Source organism: Lygodium microphyllum, chromosome 2 (genome assembly GCF_053477565.2).
Source record: "Lygodium microphyllum isolate KBCC chromosome 2, Lygodium_microphyllum_v1.1.10, whole genome shotgun sequence".
Lineage (NCBI taxonomy): Eukaryota > Viridiplantae > Streptophyta > Polypodiopsida > Schizaeales > Lygodiaceae > Lygodium > Lygodium microphyllum.
The window spans coordinates 119,753,319-119,772,835 of NC_141136.1; the positions used below are offsets into that span (position 1 = coordinate 119,753,319).

The window sequence follows — 19,517 nt, forward strand, 5'->3', positions numbered from 1 at the left end:
CACAAAATGAAATCTAAGATGCAATCTCCACAAAGATTTCAATGATGTTTCAAAGAACCACAACGATAAGCTATTGAGTAAGAAACAAATGATGATACACTCTAACCATAAGTTGTATAAGACAGTGGCCATGAGCAAATTTTCACTAATTGGGAGGTGTAGGAAACAAATGATATGATGCAATCTTCACACTAGTATAACAGGTACAATGGCCATATGCATTTTCCTATGTAGCAACACTATTGGCCACCATCTTACACAACTTGTGGTTGCTTAATATCGTTTGTTTCTTACCCGTTTGCTTATTATTCTAGATATTTGCAATGCCATTAAAATCCAAACCCTTGAAATGAAATCCCATACCTATCTAGCAATTAGATAAGAAACAAATTGTAAGAGCTAATCTCAACACTAGTACAAAAGACCTAATGGCCCCAAGCAATCTCATGTAACAACACCATGTCACTAATTGAGAGCCTTCCACTAGGAACTCTCTTGACAAAGATCTCATCCTAAAATTGGATGGCCCTTGACCATCTGAATATTCTTTAATTCAGTAACATTGACAAGGGAAAAAAGAAGATAGAGAATGATAAATATCATTAAAGCTTGCCAAACATAAAGAAAAAGATAACAGTCATGGTTAGAGATTTTGAAAAATGATGAGGTTGATGAAAGGAACAAATATACTGATGGAAAAGAATATGTGTGCCTCCTCAATAGTATTGTAATTGTTATCAGTGGACTTCTTTGCCCTTGTTTACTTCATAAGCTCCACTACCTCAAGAGAGCTTTGCAAGAAACCCAAGCATGCAGTTTCTGAGGGCTGGTCTCAACCAAAAGACAATTGGAGATTGACACATTTGGAGCTTGTATCTGTTGGAGCCAGCTGCATGGTTTGAACATCTCAAGTAACTCTTCATCATAGGTTGTGGAGCTGAATTGCACTCCCACCATATTGATATCTTTACCATAATGAATGTAGCATCTGAGCCCAAAGGATGCACAATGTAATGCAGTAAAAAATCATCTCAACCCAAAGCATACAAAATGTAGTGTCTCAGGTCACATGAAGGGACCGTACGTGTATCTGGGAGGCATTTGAGGATGAAAAAGGAACGCAGAGGATACAAAATGTAGTGTCTCAGGTCACGTGAAGGGACCGTACATGTATTTGAGATGCATTTGTGGATGACTTTTTCATTAGAGCACAGAAAAGCCAAGCCAGTGGGCAATACTGCTACACTCCTACGTCTTGGATTAAATCTGCTCAGTCATCTGAATGCTCTCTTGGATGCTTACATACTTTTGACCTCTGAATCTCCACAAATACCACCAGACCAGGGAACCAATGCCAGCCATTATTACAAACACAAATAGGGTAAATACAAAAATTAACACCCAAAGCCTTGGTTCATTGCTTGGCCTGTCATGCAAAGTAGAAACTACCTCATGAGAGCTGCTCAAAGATGACATTAATTAAATTACCTGACTTAAATTGATATAAACACACCTTTGTTTGACGATTGCTAGGTTCCAGTTGGTGACAACATATGGCCCAAAGGAATCATGGAGGGAAAGATCCTCACTTTTCAGATGAGCAATAATTGTCTGCCACAGAGCAAGGACTACTCAAGCTCTCTTCATGTTTCATAGCAAACAGTTTGAGCATTGTAAACTGGGAGCTTACCTCTGCTGCAGTCTGCAGAAGATGCTCATTTGTTGCAGCAAGATGCACTGTGAAGATGGCAGTCACATTTTTACCACTATCTACAAAATCCATGAGATTAACCTGCATGCAAGATCCACTGAATATCAATGCTTTTGAACAAAAAGACACTGGATATTTAGAGATGCTTGCCAAACCAAGAACCCTTAAAATACATATGAAAACAGTGTGCATATGATATCTAACTACATGCCACAAGAGTCACATGACACCAAAAACCTAAGAGAGGTACAACTCTTTGTACCCACATGTTGTGCATTCTTTTCTCTCTCACTCTCTACTCCTGCTCACACACGCTCTCTCTCTCTCTCTCTCTCTCTCTCTCTCTCTCTCTCTCTCTCCACCATTGCCATTGCCATTGTGAGCATCAAACCTGCACTGCGTGTAGGCCACCACAAACTTGTATCAGAGCTGAAGGTTATTGTGAGCACGCTTCCCGGAGTCAGTCTGAGCTGTGCCAACAGCAGGTCATCAGTTTGGATCAAGCGCCAGTCACGCAAGCAGCACGCTCAGGTCACAGGTTGCAGGCCAGGACAGTCATCGCAGGCTTTGCAGGTCAGCCTAGGTGACAAGCAAGTTAGGCAGCACACGTGCCAAGTAGGCGTCAGCGCAGAGGGCGCACAAGAGCGGCAAGTGACACGGGCAGGAGACACGCAGGTGACATGCTGCCTGACCTGCCGACATGTCCTTTTTTTTAATGAATTTTTTCTTCTTCCTTGGTGCTCTGCAGGCTGTCACACACGCATAAGCACAGCTCGACAAATCTCAGAGATTGAGCACAGATCTACTCCCAAAATTTGGGAAATTTGGCGTATGCGTGAAGATTTTACTTGGCTGGGTAAAAAATGTGGATTCTTGTACACTTGGGTCTCAAAAATTGGGGCTTTTCACGTATATGCAGAAATTGCAGTGGGATAGATACAATTCTTGAAATTTTGACACATTAGACCCTGTATAATTTGGAGATTTTGCAAAATTTGCAATGTTTGGGTCAAATTTGGCCTTGAGACGTACTTGCAATGCAATTCCTATGCAAAATGATCCCATAGGATCCCAGAAAAATTTGGGGCTTTTTAAAAATTTGTGAAACTTTGGTAAAATTGGCATGTGCAATCCATTTGGGAGCTACGTTTGATGTCATTTGAGCAATTTGAGCAAAGAAATTGTTGGAGAATGAGCACGATTGAGTGAGATGGAAGTCGAGTAGGAGGGAGCGAGAGAGTGTGATGGCTGGAGAGCAAGAGTGAGAGCAGAGTCAAGTACGATTCGATTAGAGTGTACCAACAATGTGTTGATACACAAAGAATAAAATGTATTTATACTTAGAGCACATAAAGGGTGCATTCACATGTACAATGTGCGTGTACTATACACGGGGGGGTTTAAACCAGGCCTTTATCCCAACAACCTCCCACTTAAAGGTCTGATGTGAACCTCTAGCTAACCAACTCCCACTAGTCGTATGCAATGCTTGTGCTCAGCTTTGCTTAGACTTTTAGTGAGAACATCTACAGGGTTGTCTTGTGTTTTAATCTTGGTCAATGTGAGTTGACCATCTTCTAGAATCTGTCTGATGAAGTGATATCGCACATCTATATGCTTTGTGCGTGAATGATACATGGCATTCTTAGCCAGATACACAACACTTTGGCTATTACATCCCAAAATTGCAGTACCATAGACATGCCGAGATCCTCTGCAAATCTGCTCAACCATATAGCTTCCGTAGAAGCTTCAATAGCTGATATGTATTCAACTTCAGTGGTACTCAATGCAACAATGTTCTGCAACTTGGAACACCAAGAAACATCCCCACTAGCAACTGTAAAGACATACCTGCTAGTGGACCTACGAGTATCCAAGTCACATGCCATGTCTGCATCACAATAACCTTGCAAAGTAAGTGCACCTTGCCCATAGCAAATACACTTTCTTTGTGTACCCTTGAGGTATCTAAGAATACACTTGACAGCCTCCCAATGTGCTTTGCCAGGATTTGACATAAACCTGCTAACAACTCCCACTGCATGAGCAATGTCTGGACGAGTAGCAACCATAGCATACATAAGAGAGCCACAAGCTAATGTATAAGGAACTCCCTTCCTAGCATTTGCTTCCACGTCATCTTTCGGGCTGTTGGCTTTGCTAAGCTTGAGATAAGGAGGTAAGGGTACCCCAAAAGGCTTAGCTTCAGCCATGTTAAATCTGTCCAGTACCTTTCCAATGTACTTTTCTTGAGATAAAAACAACAATTTCTGCATTCTATCTCTACGAATCCTCATGCCCAAAATATGCTTTGCATTCCCCAAATCTTTCATGGAGAAGGCTGATTTCAGCTGATTTTTGAGAGCATCCAAACTAGTCTTCCTTTTCCCAGCTAGCAACATATCATCCACATACAAAACAAGTATGATGGAGCTGCCATCTGTATCCTTTTTCATGTACAAGCAATGATTTGCATGGCTGCGTGTAAACTCATGAGATAAGCATAAAGGTGTCAAACCTTTTGTACCACTGCCATGATGCTTGCTTCACCCCATACAAGCTGCGTTTTAGTTTACACACCATTTGCTCTTTTCTAGGAACTACAAAGTCCTTCGACTGTTTCATGTAGATTTCCTCATCAATGTCACCATGCAAGAAAGTTGTTTTTGCATCCATTTGATACAACTCTTAAGTCTAGTACAGTAGTGAGAGCAAAAAGCACATGTAGAGTGGTCATCTTCACAACAGGTGAGAAGACCTCTCGGAAGTTGGGGAACGAGCACAGCTGAGTGAGATGCAAGTCGAGCAAGAGAGTGTGACGGCTGGAGAGCAAGAGTGAGAGCAGAGTCAAGTACGATTCGATTAGAGTGTACCAACAATGTGTTGGTACACAAAGAATAAAATGTATTATACTTAGGGCATGTAAAGGGTGCATTCACATGTACAATGTGCGCGTACTATACACCGGGTAGGGGGGGGGGGGGTTAAACCGGGCCTTTATCCCAACAGAAATGTTGGGGCTTTTGACCATGGAAGTCAAATTTGTGCCATGGATGCTTTTGGAGTAGAAATTGCAGCTAACATTTGGGGCTTTCTCATGAATTGATATATTAGCCTTGAAACAGCTGTAATTGCTTATGATGTGCTGCTTATGGTATGCTGTAGCACACATTTCATCCACCTGAATATTGATTTGCAGATCTGAAATTTCCGCAATTACTTGAATTTTCATTGCTGGTTGGTACTTGCTTCATACCTTGGTCGTTTATGTGACAGTTGGGCTCACATTTGTTGACTTTGGAGTCACTTTTGTAAATCATGGCTGGCAGCAATGATAGCAACAATCTTTTGCACATTAAGTAGCTTGAGGGTACACACAACTTTGCTATATGGGAGAAGCAGTGCTATAATGTCTTGGTGCAAAAGAAACAAATGAAGTCTAAAAAGACAAAAGGGGTAAAACCAACAACCATGGATCCAAATGAGTGGGATGAGTTAGATGAGCTTACACACTCTACCATAGAGCTTTCAATGTCAAAACTTTGCTCTTGAATATAAAGAAATTGACATCTACTTATGGTATGTGGCAATGACTTGAGGAGTTATATGCTCAAAAGAGTGCAACCAATAAGGTTTATTGGTTGAAAATTTTGATGGACCTTTGTATTGTGATGGTCCAACCCTCAGAGACCCGCTCGGGACCCCCTGGAGACCCCGTCTAGGCCCCGGGGCAGCACTAGACCCATTCCATAACTTTGCCATCTCGACCCCTCAACACGTCTCGGGGCACCCCAACACGTCACGGAACGCGACACGGAACATAACACGGCACACGATTCACCCAAGGGCCGTTGAGGGGTCGAGATGGCAAAGTTATGAAATGGGTCTAATGCTGCCCCGGGGCCTAGACAGGGTCCCCAGGGGGTCCCGAGCGGGTCTCTGAGGATTGGACCATCACATGTATGAAGGAAGGTACAACCATGCCTATACATTTGAATGAGTTTAACTCTATTTTCAGCCAGCTAATTGCTTTGGAATTTCACATTGGTGAGGAGTTCAAGGCAACCCTTTTTGCTATGCACTTTGCCTGAACATTGGGACACTTTTAGGATAGCAATGAGTAATTCTAACGCTATGCTACTATATTCAGATGTGGAGAGCTCTTTACTCGTGGAGGAGCTCAATAGGTAAAATATTTCAGCAAACAAGTCTTCAAATGCATTGTATACTAGAGGTAAATCATAGCAGAATGGCGACTGTGACAAAAAAGCACGCAGCAAGTCTCGTGGTAAAAATGTGGAGTGTCATTATTGTGGCAAGAAAGGACACTTCAAGTGGGATTGCTTTAAGTGGAAGAAAAAAAAGGGCAAAGAAAAAAACATTGATGATAACAAAGATGAGAAAAAGGACAACCAACAGAAGAGTAGTGTAAAGATAGAGAAAGTCAATGTAATCAATCGCAAGAGTGACAGTGGCAATGATGTACTCTTTGGTTCTTCTTTTAGTGCACAGTCATTGATTGCAGATTTTGATGATGATATATACACCTGGATTCTTGATTCAAGTGCTTCATTCCATATAACATCACACCATGAGTGGTTCTTTGACTACAATGGTGGTAGGCATAGTGTTGTCAACTTGGGGGACAATTATGCATGTGACATCGTAGGGATTGGCAATGTGCAATTAGCATTTCAACATGATTCAATGTTCACTCTGTATAATGTGAGGCATGTTACCCTAGCTCAAGAAGAGCTTGATAAGGACAAGGTAGCTAGATGATGAAGGTTATCATACCACTTTTGGGGATTGTAAATGGAAGATATGTAAGGACTCTACGATTGTTGCTAATTGTAAAGGCGAGACTTTGGATAAGTTAAAAAAATTCCTAGCACTTACTGAAATATGACTAGCAAGACATTAAACTATCTTTGCTCTAAGAATGGTGGGGAATATGTATCCAAAGCCTTTCAAGCTTTTTGTGATAGCAATGGGATAAAAAGGGAGCTTATTATCCCTTATAATACACCCCAAAATGGTATCGCAGAGTGTATGAATAGGACTATTCAAGAGAAAGTTTGTACCATGCTATCTCATGTTGCATTACCTCATGGATTTTGGACAAAGGCTGTTATGATAGTCGTATACTTGATAAATCGGTCACCAAACAGATCTTTGCAAAGAATAGTCCCTCAAGAAGTGTGGTCGGGACAAGCCAGCTTTGTATTGTATACTTGAGAGTGTTTGGTTGCGAGGCATTTGTGTATATACGCAAAAAACAACACAACAAATTGGAGCCAAAGTTTTGTAAATGCATTTTCCTAAGATATGGTAACGAGGAAGAAATGGAGTATGAGTTACGGGATTCCGAAAAAAGGAAAATTGTATGCAACAATGATGTAATCTTCTAGAAAATTCACATGCATAAACAACCTGAAAAGGCAAAGAAAGTGAGAAGGGTCATGTTGAAGAAGTACCTGCAGGACAGCAAAGAGTTCCCGTTGTACGACACCTACTATAAATGACTCTATAAATGCAAGGAATGATGCTGAAATTGATCAATAAGAAGTTGCCTATAATATATTACAATTTCAGCAAGAAATTGAGCCATTGAAACAACCAGAATAGGCAAGACAGCATGCTGAACCTTTTGAGCAACAAGTTGTTAATGCAAATTTGCAAGTTAAATAGCCAGCAAACATTGATCATTGGGTCCATAGATCGACTAGAAATACTAAATAGCTAGATTATGTTGCTTATTATGCCATGTTGACAGATTGTGGTGAACCGTCATGCTTCAAGGAAACAATGAATAGAGACGGGCAACAAGAAATGGCATAAAGCTATGTTATCAAAGATGGAATCTCTAAAGAAAAATGGTACTTGGGATTTGGTGCCTTTACCTAAGGGACAAAAAATCCTACCATGCAAATGGGTTTATAAGATGAAGGTCATTGTAGTGGGAGCTCATGCTCAACCGCCAAGATCCACGGACCCCTTATTGTTTCAAGCGTTTCAAGCGAGCACAAATGACTATCTCTCAGCTGATGCGCGTTCAATCCTACGAGTGTAGTGAGCTTACCTTGTTGCCGATGGAGTAGCCTCCTCCCTCAGGTCCTCTGATAGCTTCATGATTCAAGATGCAAGTTCAAGCATCCTCAATCCTCCACCTTGCTCCATCCTCCATAGCCACGTGTGCGAGACGAGAGAAGAAAAGAAGAGAGGAGAAGATGGAGAGCTTATCCACAATGGTCCCTCACCCTCACTCACTCACTCACTCTTTCACACTCTCACACTCCCTCTCTTAAGCACAAGCACAAGCAAGCAAGAAGAGAAGACAAGAGGAGACCACTTTAGCTACACACCAAAGAACGAGCTCCTTATTCACTTTTCAACTTTATATACAAAACCTTGAAATCCCTTTTGGGAGGTCATCCCCTTATCCCCTTTTTTACATGGCCAGCCGTGGCCTAGGCCCTCTTTCCCATTGTCCTCTTATCTTCCTAACTTCTTTCCTATCGCCCATCAATCTTTACAATTTGCACAGGAGAGACCCTAACGCTCTTTTACAAAAAGTTTTAGGGGTGCCTTGTATTTACAATTGTGCTCATAGTTGTTTTCAGACGCGTCTGAAATGAATTTCAAACGTTTGTAAACGTTTGAAAAACAGACGTCTGAAAACCCCATATCAGACTTGACGTTTTTTTTAATTAAAAAATGTTGACGACTTTACACAAAAGCATATAGAATGTGGTCGCCTTTATCTGCCGACTCTTTCCTTGGATCCAGGTAGTCTGAAACACACACTCCTGAGGAATCATGACTGAAAACAACTGAACTCAGCCTGAGGAACTCCACAAACTGTGGGAAACACAGCTCTCTACTTGGAAATGCTGCTACCTGACGTACTTAGTTGATGAGTAAATTTAATGAACGATGAAGATGATGAGTAGATTAGTTGATGACAGATGAATCATGAATCATGATATATGATGTGACTCTATTATGCAGTTTTCAGTTTTGCTTTTGGTTGTGTATTTTTCTCATATTTTGTTAAGAATATGTTAAAAAATTAGGGTCACGTATGATTTAGGTCTAGGGTCTGAATCATACTCGTTTCATACTTTCATACGCGTTTGCGTTTGACATTTGATTCACATATGGAAAAACTATGACTGTGCTTTTTCCTTTGACTTAGCTTTTGAGACCGCCCTTGTACTTTCGGCCATTTCCATTCTTGCTTCTTCCATTGTGTCCGATTTCCTTCTAGACCACCTCTTTTAGGTCTTGACTTGCGCTTTTTCACTTTTTTTGCTTTCTTCTTGTGCTTGTAGGCCACTCTATGGGCTATCCATAGGTGTCACTCATTCCTTGGTATGTGCCTTGTAGGCCTAGATATTATCAGTTATAGGACCTATGGTACACTTAGTACTAGTTCCAGTTGGGACACCTAGTACATGTATGACTCCCAGTTAGGGTTTCATCATGTTAGGTTAGGGTTTCATTATATTAGGTGTATCTTTTGTATTCTTCATAACTTCAGTAATACAACTTCAGCAGCACGCTTTGCTTCTTGCCTCCGTCTCTTGTTGCTTCCGTTGTCCACTACACCCAACAGTGGTATCAGAGCGGGTTACCATCACTTCATTGCTTCAGATCTGACCCTCCCGCTTCCTCTTCTTGCTGGTCATCACTCCCAGGAGGCTTCCCATCGCCATTTTCTGGAGTTTCCAGCCATTGCTCAAAGTTTCGTCGCGGAAAAGTGCTTCAAATATGATCTCCCATCCTTCTTGCTGCTTCTCCAACCTTGGGGGACTCCATTTAAGCTGATTCAGCCTTCATTTGGGCCAAAACCGCCTGTTTTCTGTCAAAACCACCTGTTGCGTCAGAAAACCACTTCTTGCACACAACGGTTTTGACAAAGTGCAAACTTTTTGGCAGCTCTACAAGTCAGGACGCCCCTACTGGGTGCAAAAATCAGGTCAAAATCACTTTTCTGCTCCAAAACCACCTCCGGTTTTGCAAAAACCACTTCTGGTTTTAGGGTTTCGGAGACTGTTTTGGGTCAAATTTGGTACAGATCTGGTCATCCTTCTCTTCTAGTTCCATTTGCCTTGGTCCTGCTGGATTTTGACATTCGCGGTCAAAACTACGACCATTTTGGTCAAAACTGCCCCGGTTTTGGTCAAACAGCTTGTTTATTGAGTGGTTTTGTAGTTACAGTAGTATTTGCTGTTGCAAACATACATCTACTGGTGGCGAGTTGGTCAAAGCTGATTTACTGTGTGTTTGACCAGTGTTGACTTTTAGGGTTGACCGGTCAACTGGTTGACTGAAATTCCTGCATTCAGTTTGAATTTTGCCTGCGGGGATTTGTCTTTTCAGGTACATTCAAATATTGCTGGCAGATTTCAGTTGGTCATACAGTTGGTTTATGCCTGGAAAGCCTTGAGGCTTGTGGAGTCAGTAATTGGTATTTGCAATTGAGAGCTTGAGGCTCCTAATCTTTGCTTTTGTCATTCTTGTGCATTTGTCTGCGTAATGGCTGGTGGCAAAGATGATTTCTTTGGGGCCTTCAGTGCTGATGATAAGCTTGATGGGGTTAACTACCCTATGTGGTCATTCATGATGAAGCACGTCTTGGTTTCCAAGAACTTGTGGAATCTAGTATCTGGCAATGAGCCTAGGCCCGTCAGGCAGGCTACACCTTCTTCTAGTGATGTTACATCCACTGGTTCTTCCCATGATGCCTTCATTCCTCCTACTCAGGAGATGATACAGTGGGATGGCCGTGATGCTAAAGCACAGGCATTTATTGCTTTGTCTATCAAAAAAAGTATTGTTCCTCATATCAGATCATGCACTACTGCTAAGGACTCTTGGGATAAGCTTGCTTCCTTGTATCAGGTACGCAATGAGGCGCGTGTTGCTTATCTTCGCAAGCAACTGAAGGATACTCGTCTGAATGAGGGTGATAATATGGATGCATATCTTACAGCTATTCAAGATTTAAAGGAGCAATTGGCTAATATTGATGAGGACATCCCTGACTCACAGCTTGTATCAGGCACATTGGATGGGTTGCCTGACTCTTACCAAGGTTTCGCCACTACCTTGAGGTTGGTTGCCATGGGCAATGCCAACTATTATTCCTTTGATCAATTGGTTGCACTTTTACTGCAGGAGGAGCAGAGCCATGTGAATCGGAATGCCAGTATGCACTCAGATCAGGCATTTGCAGCCAATGATCGGAATAAGGGGAGATTTCAGAAATCTGTCCCCAAAAATACAGCAACTAGTCAGCCTTCTACTTCATCCTCTCAGGGTGATCAAAAGAAGAAAAAGAGGTGCAATTATTGCAGGAAGCCAGGCCATGAAATTGCTGAATGTAGGAAGAGGATTGCTTTTGAAAAGAAGAAGAAAGAAGCTGGACTTTCAGTCACATCTACCTCTGGCACTGATGCAAATACACATGGGCATGCTAATGAGCAAGCTAATTATGCCAGGGATCAGAATTGGGGCTTCATTGTTCAATGCCATCACAATCCTCTAGTGCATGATACAAGTTCACATGCTTGTATGACAGTTTCAGCCTCTACATGGTTCTTTGACAGTGGTGCTTCTAAGCACATTACCTCCTGTAAAACTTTGTTTACTTCTCTTACTGATGCCCCAAAGGGGGGTTCCCTGACATGTGCCAACAATGCATCTTATATGGTTAAGGGTATTGGGCAGGTGGCTGTTACATCAGTTACAGGCAGTGTTGTCACTCTGGAGAATGTTTTGTATATACCAGGCATACGAAAAAATCTGATTTCTATTTCAGCCATAGCTACGCTACATGTGGATTTCGGATTGTCTTTGATGGGCATAGGTGTGCAGTCTATGACTTGAGTCATGCTGATGCTATTGTATTGACTGGTACTCTTCAGGGGGGCTTGTACAGCTTGGATGCATATGACAATTCAGCTCATGATGCTCATGCAGTTGATGCAGATGTTTTGCATGATACTTACTTGTGGCATGAGAGGTTTGGGCATCTTAACTTTAATGCTATGGTAAGGTTGCCTAAAATGGTTGAAGATATGCCACAGATGCAGATTCCTCATAAGCATGTCTGTGAAGCTTGCTTGCTTGGCAAGATGCACCGCTTTGTCATACCTAAGGATGGTAGAGTTGGGGCATCACGCAAGCTATTCTTGATTCACAGTGATGTGTGTGGTCCTATGCGGGCTGCTTCAATTGGAGGTTTCTATTATTTTGTGACATTCATTGATGACTTTACCAGGTATACTTGGATCTTTGCATTGAAGTCCAAGTCAGAGGTGTTTACCTGCTTCAAGCATTTCATTGCCTTGGCTGAAAATGATTCAAGCTTGAAGATTGCACACTTGAGATCAGACAGAGGTGGTGAATATATGTCAGAGGAATTTAATGCTTACATGAAATCCCATGGTATTCATCAGGAGTGTACAATGCCTTACACTCCTCAGCAAAATGGAGTTGCTGAGAGAAAGAATAGGACAATTATGGAAATGGCCAGGTGTATGCTTAAGGGCAAGAATTTGCCCAATATGTTTTGGCTAGATGCAGTGATGTGTGCCAATTATGTGCTCAACAGGAGCCCCACCAAAGCATTGAAAACAATCACACCCTATGAGGCTTGGAAAGGACACAAGCCAACCATTTCTCACATGCGTACTTTTGGGTGTTTGGCCTATGCACATGTGCCTTCACAGAGGCGGACAAAGCTGGATGATAAGGCTATAAAATGTATATTTTTGGGATACAGTGCAGAGAGTAAAGGTTATAAACTTTATGAGCCTTCCACCAAGAGGGTAATTGTCAGTAGAGATGTCATCTTTGATGAGACATCTTCCATGCCCTTGCGGGACTGCAAAGTGCAGTCTACACTTGGTGTCTCAGATATTTTTGATACTCTTGTGCCATTGCTTGGATCTGATGCCTCAGATGATGCACCACAGGGTTATGCTCCTCCACCTAATGCTCATTTACAGCCTACTACACAGTCCGGACAGCCACCTGTTTTGACACAGATGCCACGTGCTACTGGGGACACTGTGGAAGAAGCAGTAGAGCAAGAATTGGCTGATATTAGACAGCCTAAAAGAGCTCCTCGTTGGCTCTTAGAAACTTTGAAGGACAACAAGTTAGATGCTCCTTTGCAGGCCCGTACGAGAGCTGCAGCCAAAAGAGATTTGGCAAACTCGGTTGCTCATGCATTGATTGCTATAGCATTTGATGAGGAGCCTGTTTGTCACAAAGATGCCTTCTCAAATGAATTGTGGATGAAAGCCATGCAGGATGAATTGGACTCCATTCATGCAAACAAAACATGGGAGTTATGTTGCCTGCCTGCAGGCAAACATGCAATAGGGACTAAGTGGGTATACAAGGTAAAAAGAAAAGCTGATGGTTCAGTAGACAGGTACAAAGCCCGTCTTGTGGCCAAAGGCTATGCTCAAAAGGAGGGCATTGATTATGAAGAGACCTTTGCCCCCACTTCACGCATCACCACCATTAGATGTGTTATTGCCCTGGCTGCCCATAATAATTGGGAGGTACATCAGTTGGATATAAAGACAGCATTTCTCAATGGTCTTTTGGCAGAGGAAGTCTATGTTGCTCAACCTCCAGGCTTTGAGGTTGAAGGGTCTGAACGCAAGGTATGCCGGCTTAAGAAAGCCTTATATGGATTGAAACAGGCACCCAGGGCTTGGTATGACAGGATACACACTCATTTGCTCAGCCTTGGCTTTCAGAATAGTCCTACAGAAGTGACTTTATATATCTGCAAGAGGGGGGCAGATTTGCTGATTTTGATCCTCTATGTGGATGATATGATTCTCACTAGGCCACATTCCGAGAAAATTGCAGATTTCAAGCAGGAATTACAGCAGTCTTTTTCCATGAGTGATCTTGGCCAGTTGCACTACTATTTGGGCATTCAATTTGCTCGATCTGAGGGGGGAATTGTGATGTCACAATCGAAGTACATTGGGCAGCTTCTACATAGATTTCAGATGGAGGATTGTAAGCCTGTCTCCACCCCATTAGAGACTGGTTTTCATTTCTCTGCTGAAGATGGCAGTGGTCCATGTGATGCTACCTCCTATCAGCAGGCAGTTGGTTGTTTGCTTTATCTATGTCATACTCGGCCAGACTTGCAGTATGTGGTTTCTCAGTTGAGCATATACATGCACAGTCCCACTCATCACCATTGGCATGCAGTGAAACGTGTCTTCAGGTACATCAAAGGCATGCAATACTTGCGCCTTCTCTACAGGGCTGATACTTCACTTATCATGCATGGGTTCACTGATAGTGATTGGGCTGGTTGCCAGGATACACGCAGATCCCACAATGGCAATTGTTTTATGCTTGGTTCTTCATGCATCTCATGGTTCAGCAAGAAGCAGGCTATAGTTGCCACATCTAGTTGTGAAGCTGAGTACAGAGCAGCTTTCACAGCTACAGTAGAGTGTGTTTGGCTACGGAAATTACTTGCAGATCTTCTGGTTGGTCAGACAGCTCCTACCGTCATCCATACTGATAGTCAGAGTGCTTTGGCTATAGCACGAAATCCAGTGTTTCATGCTCGCACAAAGCACATTGAGGTTCATTATCATTATGTCAGAGAGAGATGGTCAGATGGTGACATCAAGTTGTCTTATGTTCCCATTGAGGACAACTTGGCAGATCTATTCACTAAGGCTCTTCCACGGCCTAAGTTTGAAGCTTTTCAACAAGCTTTACACTTGGTCCCTTTTGTTACGTGATCTGCCTTCTCTGTACAGTCATAGGTTGCTATATCCACATTGGATGAATTTGTGCAACCATGACTTAGTCTTTGAGGTATCTTGAGACGTTTCCAGGATACTTCAGCCCATACCGTCGAGGGGGGTTTGTAGGCCACTCTATGGGCTATCCATAGGTGTCACTCATTCCTTGGTATGTGCCTTGTAGGCCTAGATATTATCAGTTAGGACCTATGGTACACTTAGTACTAGTTCCAGTTGGGACACCTAGTACATGTATGACACCCAGTTAGGGTTTCATCATGGTAGGTTAAGGTTTCATTATATTAGGTGTATCTTTTGTATTCTTCATAACTTCAATAATATAACTTCAGCAGCACGCTTTGCTTCTTGCCTCCGTCTCCTGTTGCTTCTGTTGTCCACTACACCCAACAGTGCTGAGGTTAATAGTCACCTCTAGTTCCTAACCAAAGTACAAAGCATGGCTTGTTGCCAAAGGGTACAAGCAAGAACACAGGATTGACTTCGATAAGTTTTTTTCTTATGTACTAAAAATGACTACTCTGCGAACCATATTGGGCTTGGTTGCATGTGAGGATATAGAACTCATACAGATGGATGTAAAGATTGCTTTTTTATATGGTGATCTACAAGAGGGCATATATTTGCAACAGCTAGAAGGTTTTGTGGGTAAGGGGCAAGAAAAGATGGTATGCAAACTCAACAAAAGTGTGTATAGGCTGAAGCAAGCACCTTGTGAATGGTATCATAAGTTTGATACATTCGTGCAATCTCTAGGATTTAAGAGAAGTCAAGTGGATCATTGCTTGCATACCAAGAAGGCGGAAGATGGCAACCTTATTCTACTGATTTTGTATGTGGATAACATACTGATTGGTGGTAGGGATGTTCGTGTGTTAGACACATTGAAGAAAAACCTACATAGCAGCTTTGATATGAAGGATCTTTGTGAAGCAAAGCATATTCTTGACATGTGTATACTCAGGGACAAACCGAAAGGTCTTCTTTATCTATCACAACAAGAGTATGTATCCAAGATTTTACAAGGTTTCAATATGGAGGGGGGAGAAGCAATTGGTGTATCATTGTCTCCATATGTGAAATACAAAGGACAGCCCTACATTTGATGATGAAAAGACCATAGTTGCCTTTGTACGACATACGGACAGGTTCGTACTGTATGTATCTGTATGGTACCATACAAATTCGTATGATATTTTTGATGCATTTTTGCCACTCATCCTATGGACACAAACTGGCTGTCCAAAACCATTTCCGCGCATTTTCGCAAGGGTTTGGGGCAGCGTCTGGCAAGAAGGCATGGGTGTTCGACTTGGGACTCATTTGCACACTCTTTGGAGTCTGAAGTTTCACTCTCTCCTCAAGGCTCATTCCCACCCTTGTCTCCAAGCATCAACCTCCCATCCCCTCCCTCTTCAAGAATCATCTCCTCTTCCCCTCTTCTCTTTTCCCCATCCCCTCCCGCTTGAAGCATCATCTCCCCACCCCATCCCTCTTGGGTCCTCAAGCCTCTAAAGCTCTCACTCTCTCCTCTTCCTCCAATCCCATCCCTCTTCAAGCATCATCGTGATCAGAGTGACGAATCTCGACTCTCCTCTCCATCGAGCCTCACCTTGATGCCTTGGCATCTAGTAAAACTCCCTATGTCACAGCCTCAATCATAACTTTGGCTCCCTTAAGACCCTCTAGTCTTTGTCTATGAGTCTCACGCAATAGCTCTTGGCATGCAAACCAATCTCCCACTTGTGCAATGACCTATAAAGAGAATCTTTGCTATACTTAGTATATCCTTTCTCCAAGAGAGTGGCTCAAATCTAATCTACTTCCTTTTCTCTTCAGATGTAGTGGGGGGAAGTTGGTGTTGCCCCAATTATACAAATCTCCATGCTCTAATAGTGGTAGAACTGAAAGCTCCTCTCTAAATCCTTGGTCTTGATCTCTTGAAAAATCCAATGGATGTTGGGTGATCATGGTCCTTCATGTGTAGGTGTCATAGCCTACAATCTCCAAATCAAAAGTTTCTTCTAGTCTCCCCACCTAGAAGCAAACCCCTAACAATGAACTTAGCCAACAAGGATTTGCTTTAGCTATTTGAGTCTATGATTTCCAACCCTCCTCTGGATCTAGGTTGTATGAAGAAATCCCAAGCAACCTTTGCTCTAGCTAGGCTCTTGTCTCCTTCGCACCAAATGAAATCCTTGAATAAGGTGTTCACTTGGCTGATGCATGACCTAATGAATGCCCAATAGGAAGTGATGTACCACATGGTTGCAAGAACTTGGGTTGATGACCAATACTCTTCCTGCTAGCGAGAGTCTCACTAAGCTCCAATAAAGAAGCTTCTGTCTTATGTTCAAGAGGAGAGGTGCCAATTGTTGCTTTAAGATAATAACAAAAACCACATGGCATCCAAGATATCTCGTTATATAATAACATAGAAAACCCATGTGTTGAGGAGTAAAGAATCATTATTCCTTTGACTCACTGCTTTGGAAATCCCATCCTCAACATCATACCCTCTAAGAACTCCCAATCGATACAGTCATATGCCTTCTCAAAGTTGAGAAGGAGAATAGTAAGCATAGCAACTAAGAAACGCGTTTCTTTGAACTTGAAACTTACGAAACGTTTCTTAAAGTATGAAACGTTTCTAAGAGTAAAAAACGTGGGCATTTTTAGCTTTTTTTATTTTTTTGGTGAGTTGGAATCCAAAACATGGTTTTTTTTACAAAAACTAATGGGCAATGTGAGATATGATGATGATGATGATGTGTAATGACTCGTGAGGGCTCAAGATTTTGGATGAGAGACTGATTTTTTGCGATTTTGTTTAGTTATTGGACTTTGCCAATCTAGTATCTATTTTGTCTTGAGATTTGAATATTATACAACTTTAGTCTCATTTATGAGTTATTTATGATATATTACAATTCATTCTTGATTTTGACATTTTGTCAGTTTGTTTTGAAATGAGAATCATGATGCTGTAACTTAACTCAATTTATATTATAGATAAGCTATTTACATGTTAATTTCAATTTTCTTTATATGATATGTATGAATCATAATGTTTGAGTTCTAAACATTTATATAACTTGTCCAAAGACCAACTTTGGCATAAGTGACAAATCAATAATGAATCATGGATATGTAACGTATAATGTATTATTCTCAATTGACTCTATTATCACTCAAGCTCAATTAGCCATTCTTTGTTGAAGACAGAGTTCCATAGAGGTTTAGAACCTCTTTTCCCAGTCAAAACTATTAAAAATCCCTATATAAAAAAACCCGTGTTTCTTATTTTACCCCCTCTTGAAAAAAACTTACGAAACATGTTTCTGACGTTTCATTTCTAAACGTTTTTGGCGTTTCTGGCTGCTATGATAGTAAGATCCTAGGTCTTGGATCAAGCCAAAGTTGTGGACTCTCAAAAAATGAAGTTGTCCAAGACGCTACACTATAAGACAACACCTATCTAGATGGGGTGTATAATATCTCGCATCAATGGAGTTAATCTAGTTGATCACCAAATACTCCTCAACTAGGTAAAGTTGATATTAGACATCAAGCCTACCCTAGTGGAGCTATGACTTGGAATAAGTCTATGGGTGTCTAATGTCTCACGTCGTGCACACCTATGTCTCTTGTTGCTCAAGGTTGTTAGTGAGTCTTGGTATCTTCAAGAATCTCCAAAGTAAAGAAATGATATTGCAAACACAGAAATGTGAAAGCATGGGAAAAAAAACAGAGAACACAATTTATAAAATACTAGATGATAATGAATATACAAATAAATGATACTATCAGAGAGACCATTATTTAATGTTGGGAGGTATAAAAGGTGTATACACACAACAACCTGTATAAAACTAACACACACTACTTGGGTCACAGTAGACCATTTCAAATAGATTTTATGATGCTCCGTTTGTGTCTTATGAGTTGATACAAGATCAGGATTCCATTCATATTGCTACTAGTTTGAAGGCTAATATTCGTTAAGATGAGGAGATGGATGTCTAGTAGCATTTACCCAAGCCCTAGTTGGGATGGACTTACAAATGAGTTTTTGGAGACCTATGCTACTCATCTAGCGACACGTTTAACCTCTATGTGCTAGGAAATTCGGGTGTTAAGAATTATGTTTGCCTCATGGAAAGAGGGTATTTGTCATGAGGACATGTATTTTTGAAACCTCACCTAACATGTGGATTGATTTTGAATCACATGATTAAGTAAATGTTCCACATGTGAGGTGCAATTGGGGTTAGAGTAAATTTATGACCCGAGCCCCGAGAAAATCACAGGATGTTAAACGCAAAAGTTGCTATATGTTTCAATCTTCAATTACTGGATACTAGTACTATTTATAACAAAAGTAGGATCGTTGCTATTTGTGGCGATGATGTTGCATAGGTACTTGGTGGTATCTGGTGTTGATTGTTGGTCTAGGTCATTCATTTGGCCATAAGTGTCAGTTGGTGACACAAGATGTGGTGTTTAATGATACCTAACACCGATCTAATGGTCAAAGATGGTACAAAGAGACTCGGGAGTGGAAGATGCCTAGCCAATTTAATTATTGGCAAGTCAAATTACTTTTCTAGGCACCAAAATAATTATTGGATTAATTTTCAATAATTAAAGGCTGTAAATTAATATTTAATATTGGATAATGTTGAAAAAACCATTTGTAAAGGCTGCTACTTGGCAAACTTGCCCAAATATGTTGATAAAAGGCTAAAGAAGAGAAAAAACAGATCATTCTTGGTGTAGCAAATGTGGGAGAGCTGTGAGCAACCATGGCCAATCTATTTTCAGCCATTGTAACCAAGCACGAGTGAGTTTTAAGGAGGCGATTGCAAATTCGGACCCTCCACAGTTGAGCGATTGCATCCAGGTACAAGGTGACAACTGATTTGGATATCTCAGTTGTAGGCGATAGCATTTAATGCTGTTGTGGTAGGGCAGCAACTGCA

At 41.5% G+C, this 19,517-nt stretch overlaps 1 protein-coding gene across 2 annotated transcripts in view; it reads right to left on the minus strand.

Annotated features, from left to right (window-relative positions):
- Window positions 1-535: 535 nt before the first annotated feature.
- The window catches only part of LOC148040244 (aspartic proteinase nepenthesin-1-like), a 107,441-nt gene continuing 88,459 nt past the window's right edge, over window positions 536-19,517 (minus strand). Inside the window, exons 11-13 of one of the 2 annotated variants that reach the window (XM_087697975.1) lie at window positions 1,691-1,792; window positions 1,514-1,611; window positions 536-1,426 (exon numbers count right to left, since the gene is read on the minus strand). In XM_087697975.1, coding sequence (XP_087554101.1) covers window positions 1,261-1,426; window positions 1,514-1,611; window positions 1,691-1,792 — 366 coding nt within the window. In that variant the 3' untranslated portion in view covers window positions 536-1,260. The remainder of the gene's footprint in view (window positions 1,427-1,513; window positions 1,612-1,690; window positions 1,793-19,517) is intronic. The other variant, XM_087697968.1, reaches the window with a different exon arrangement.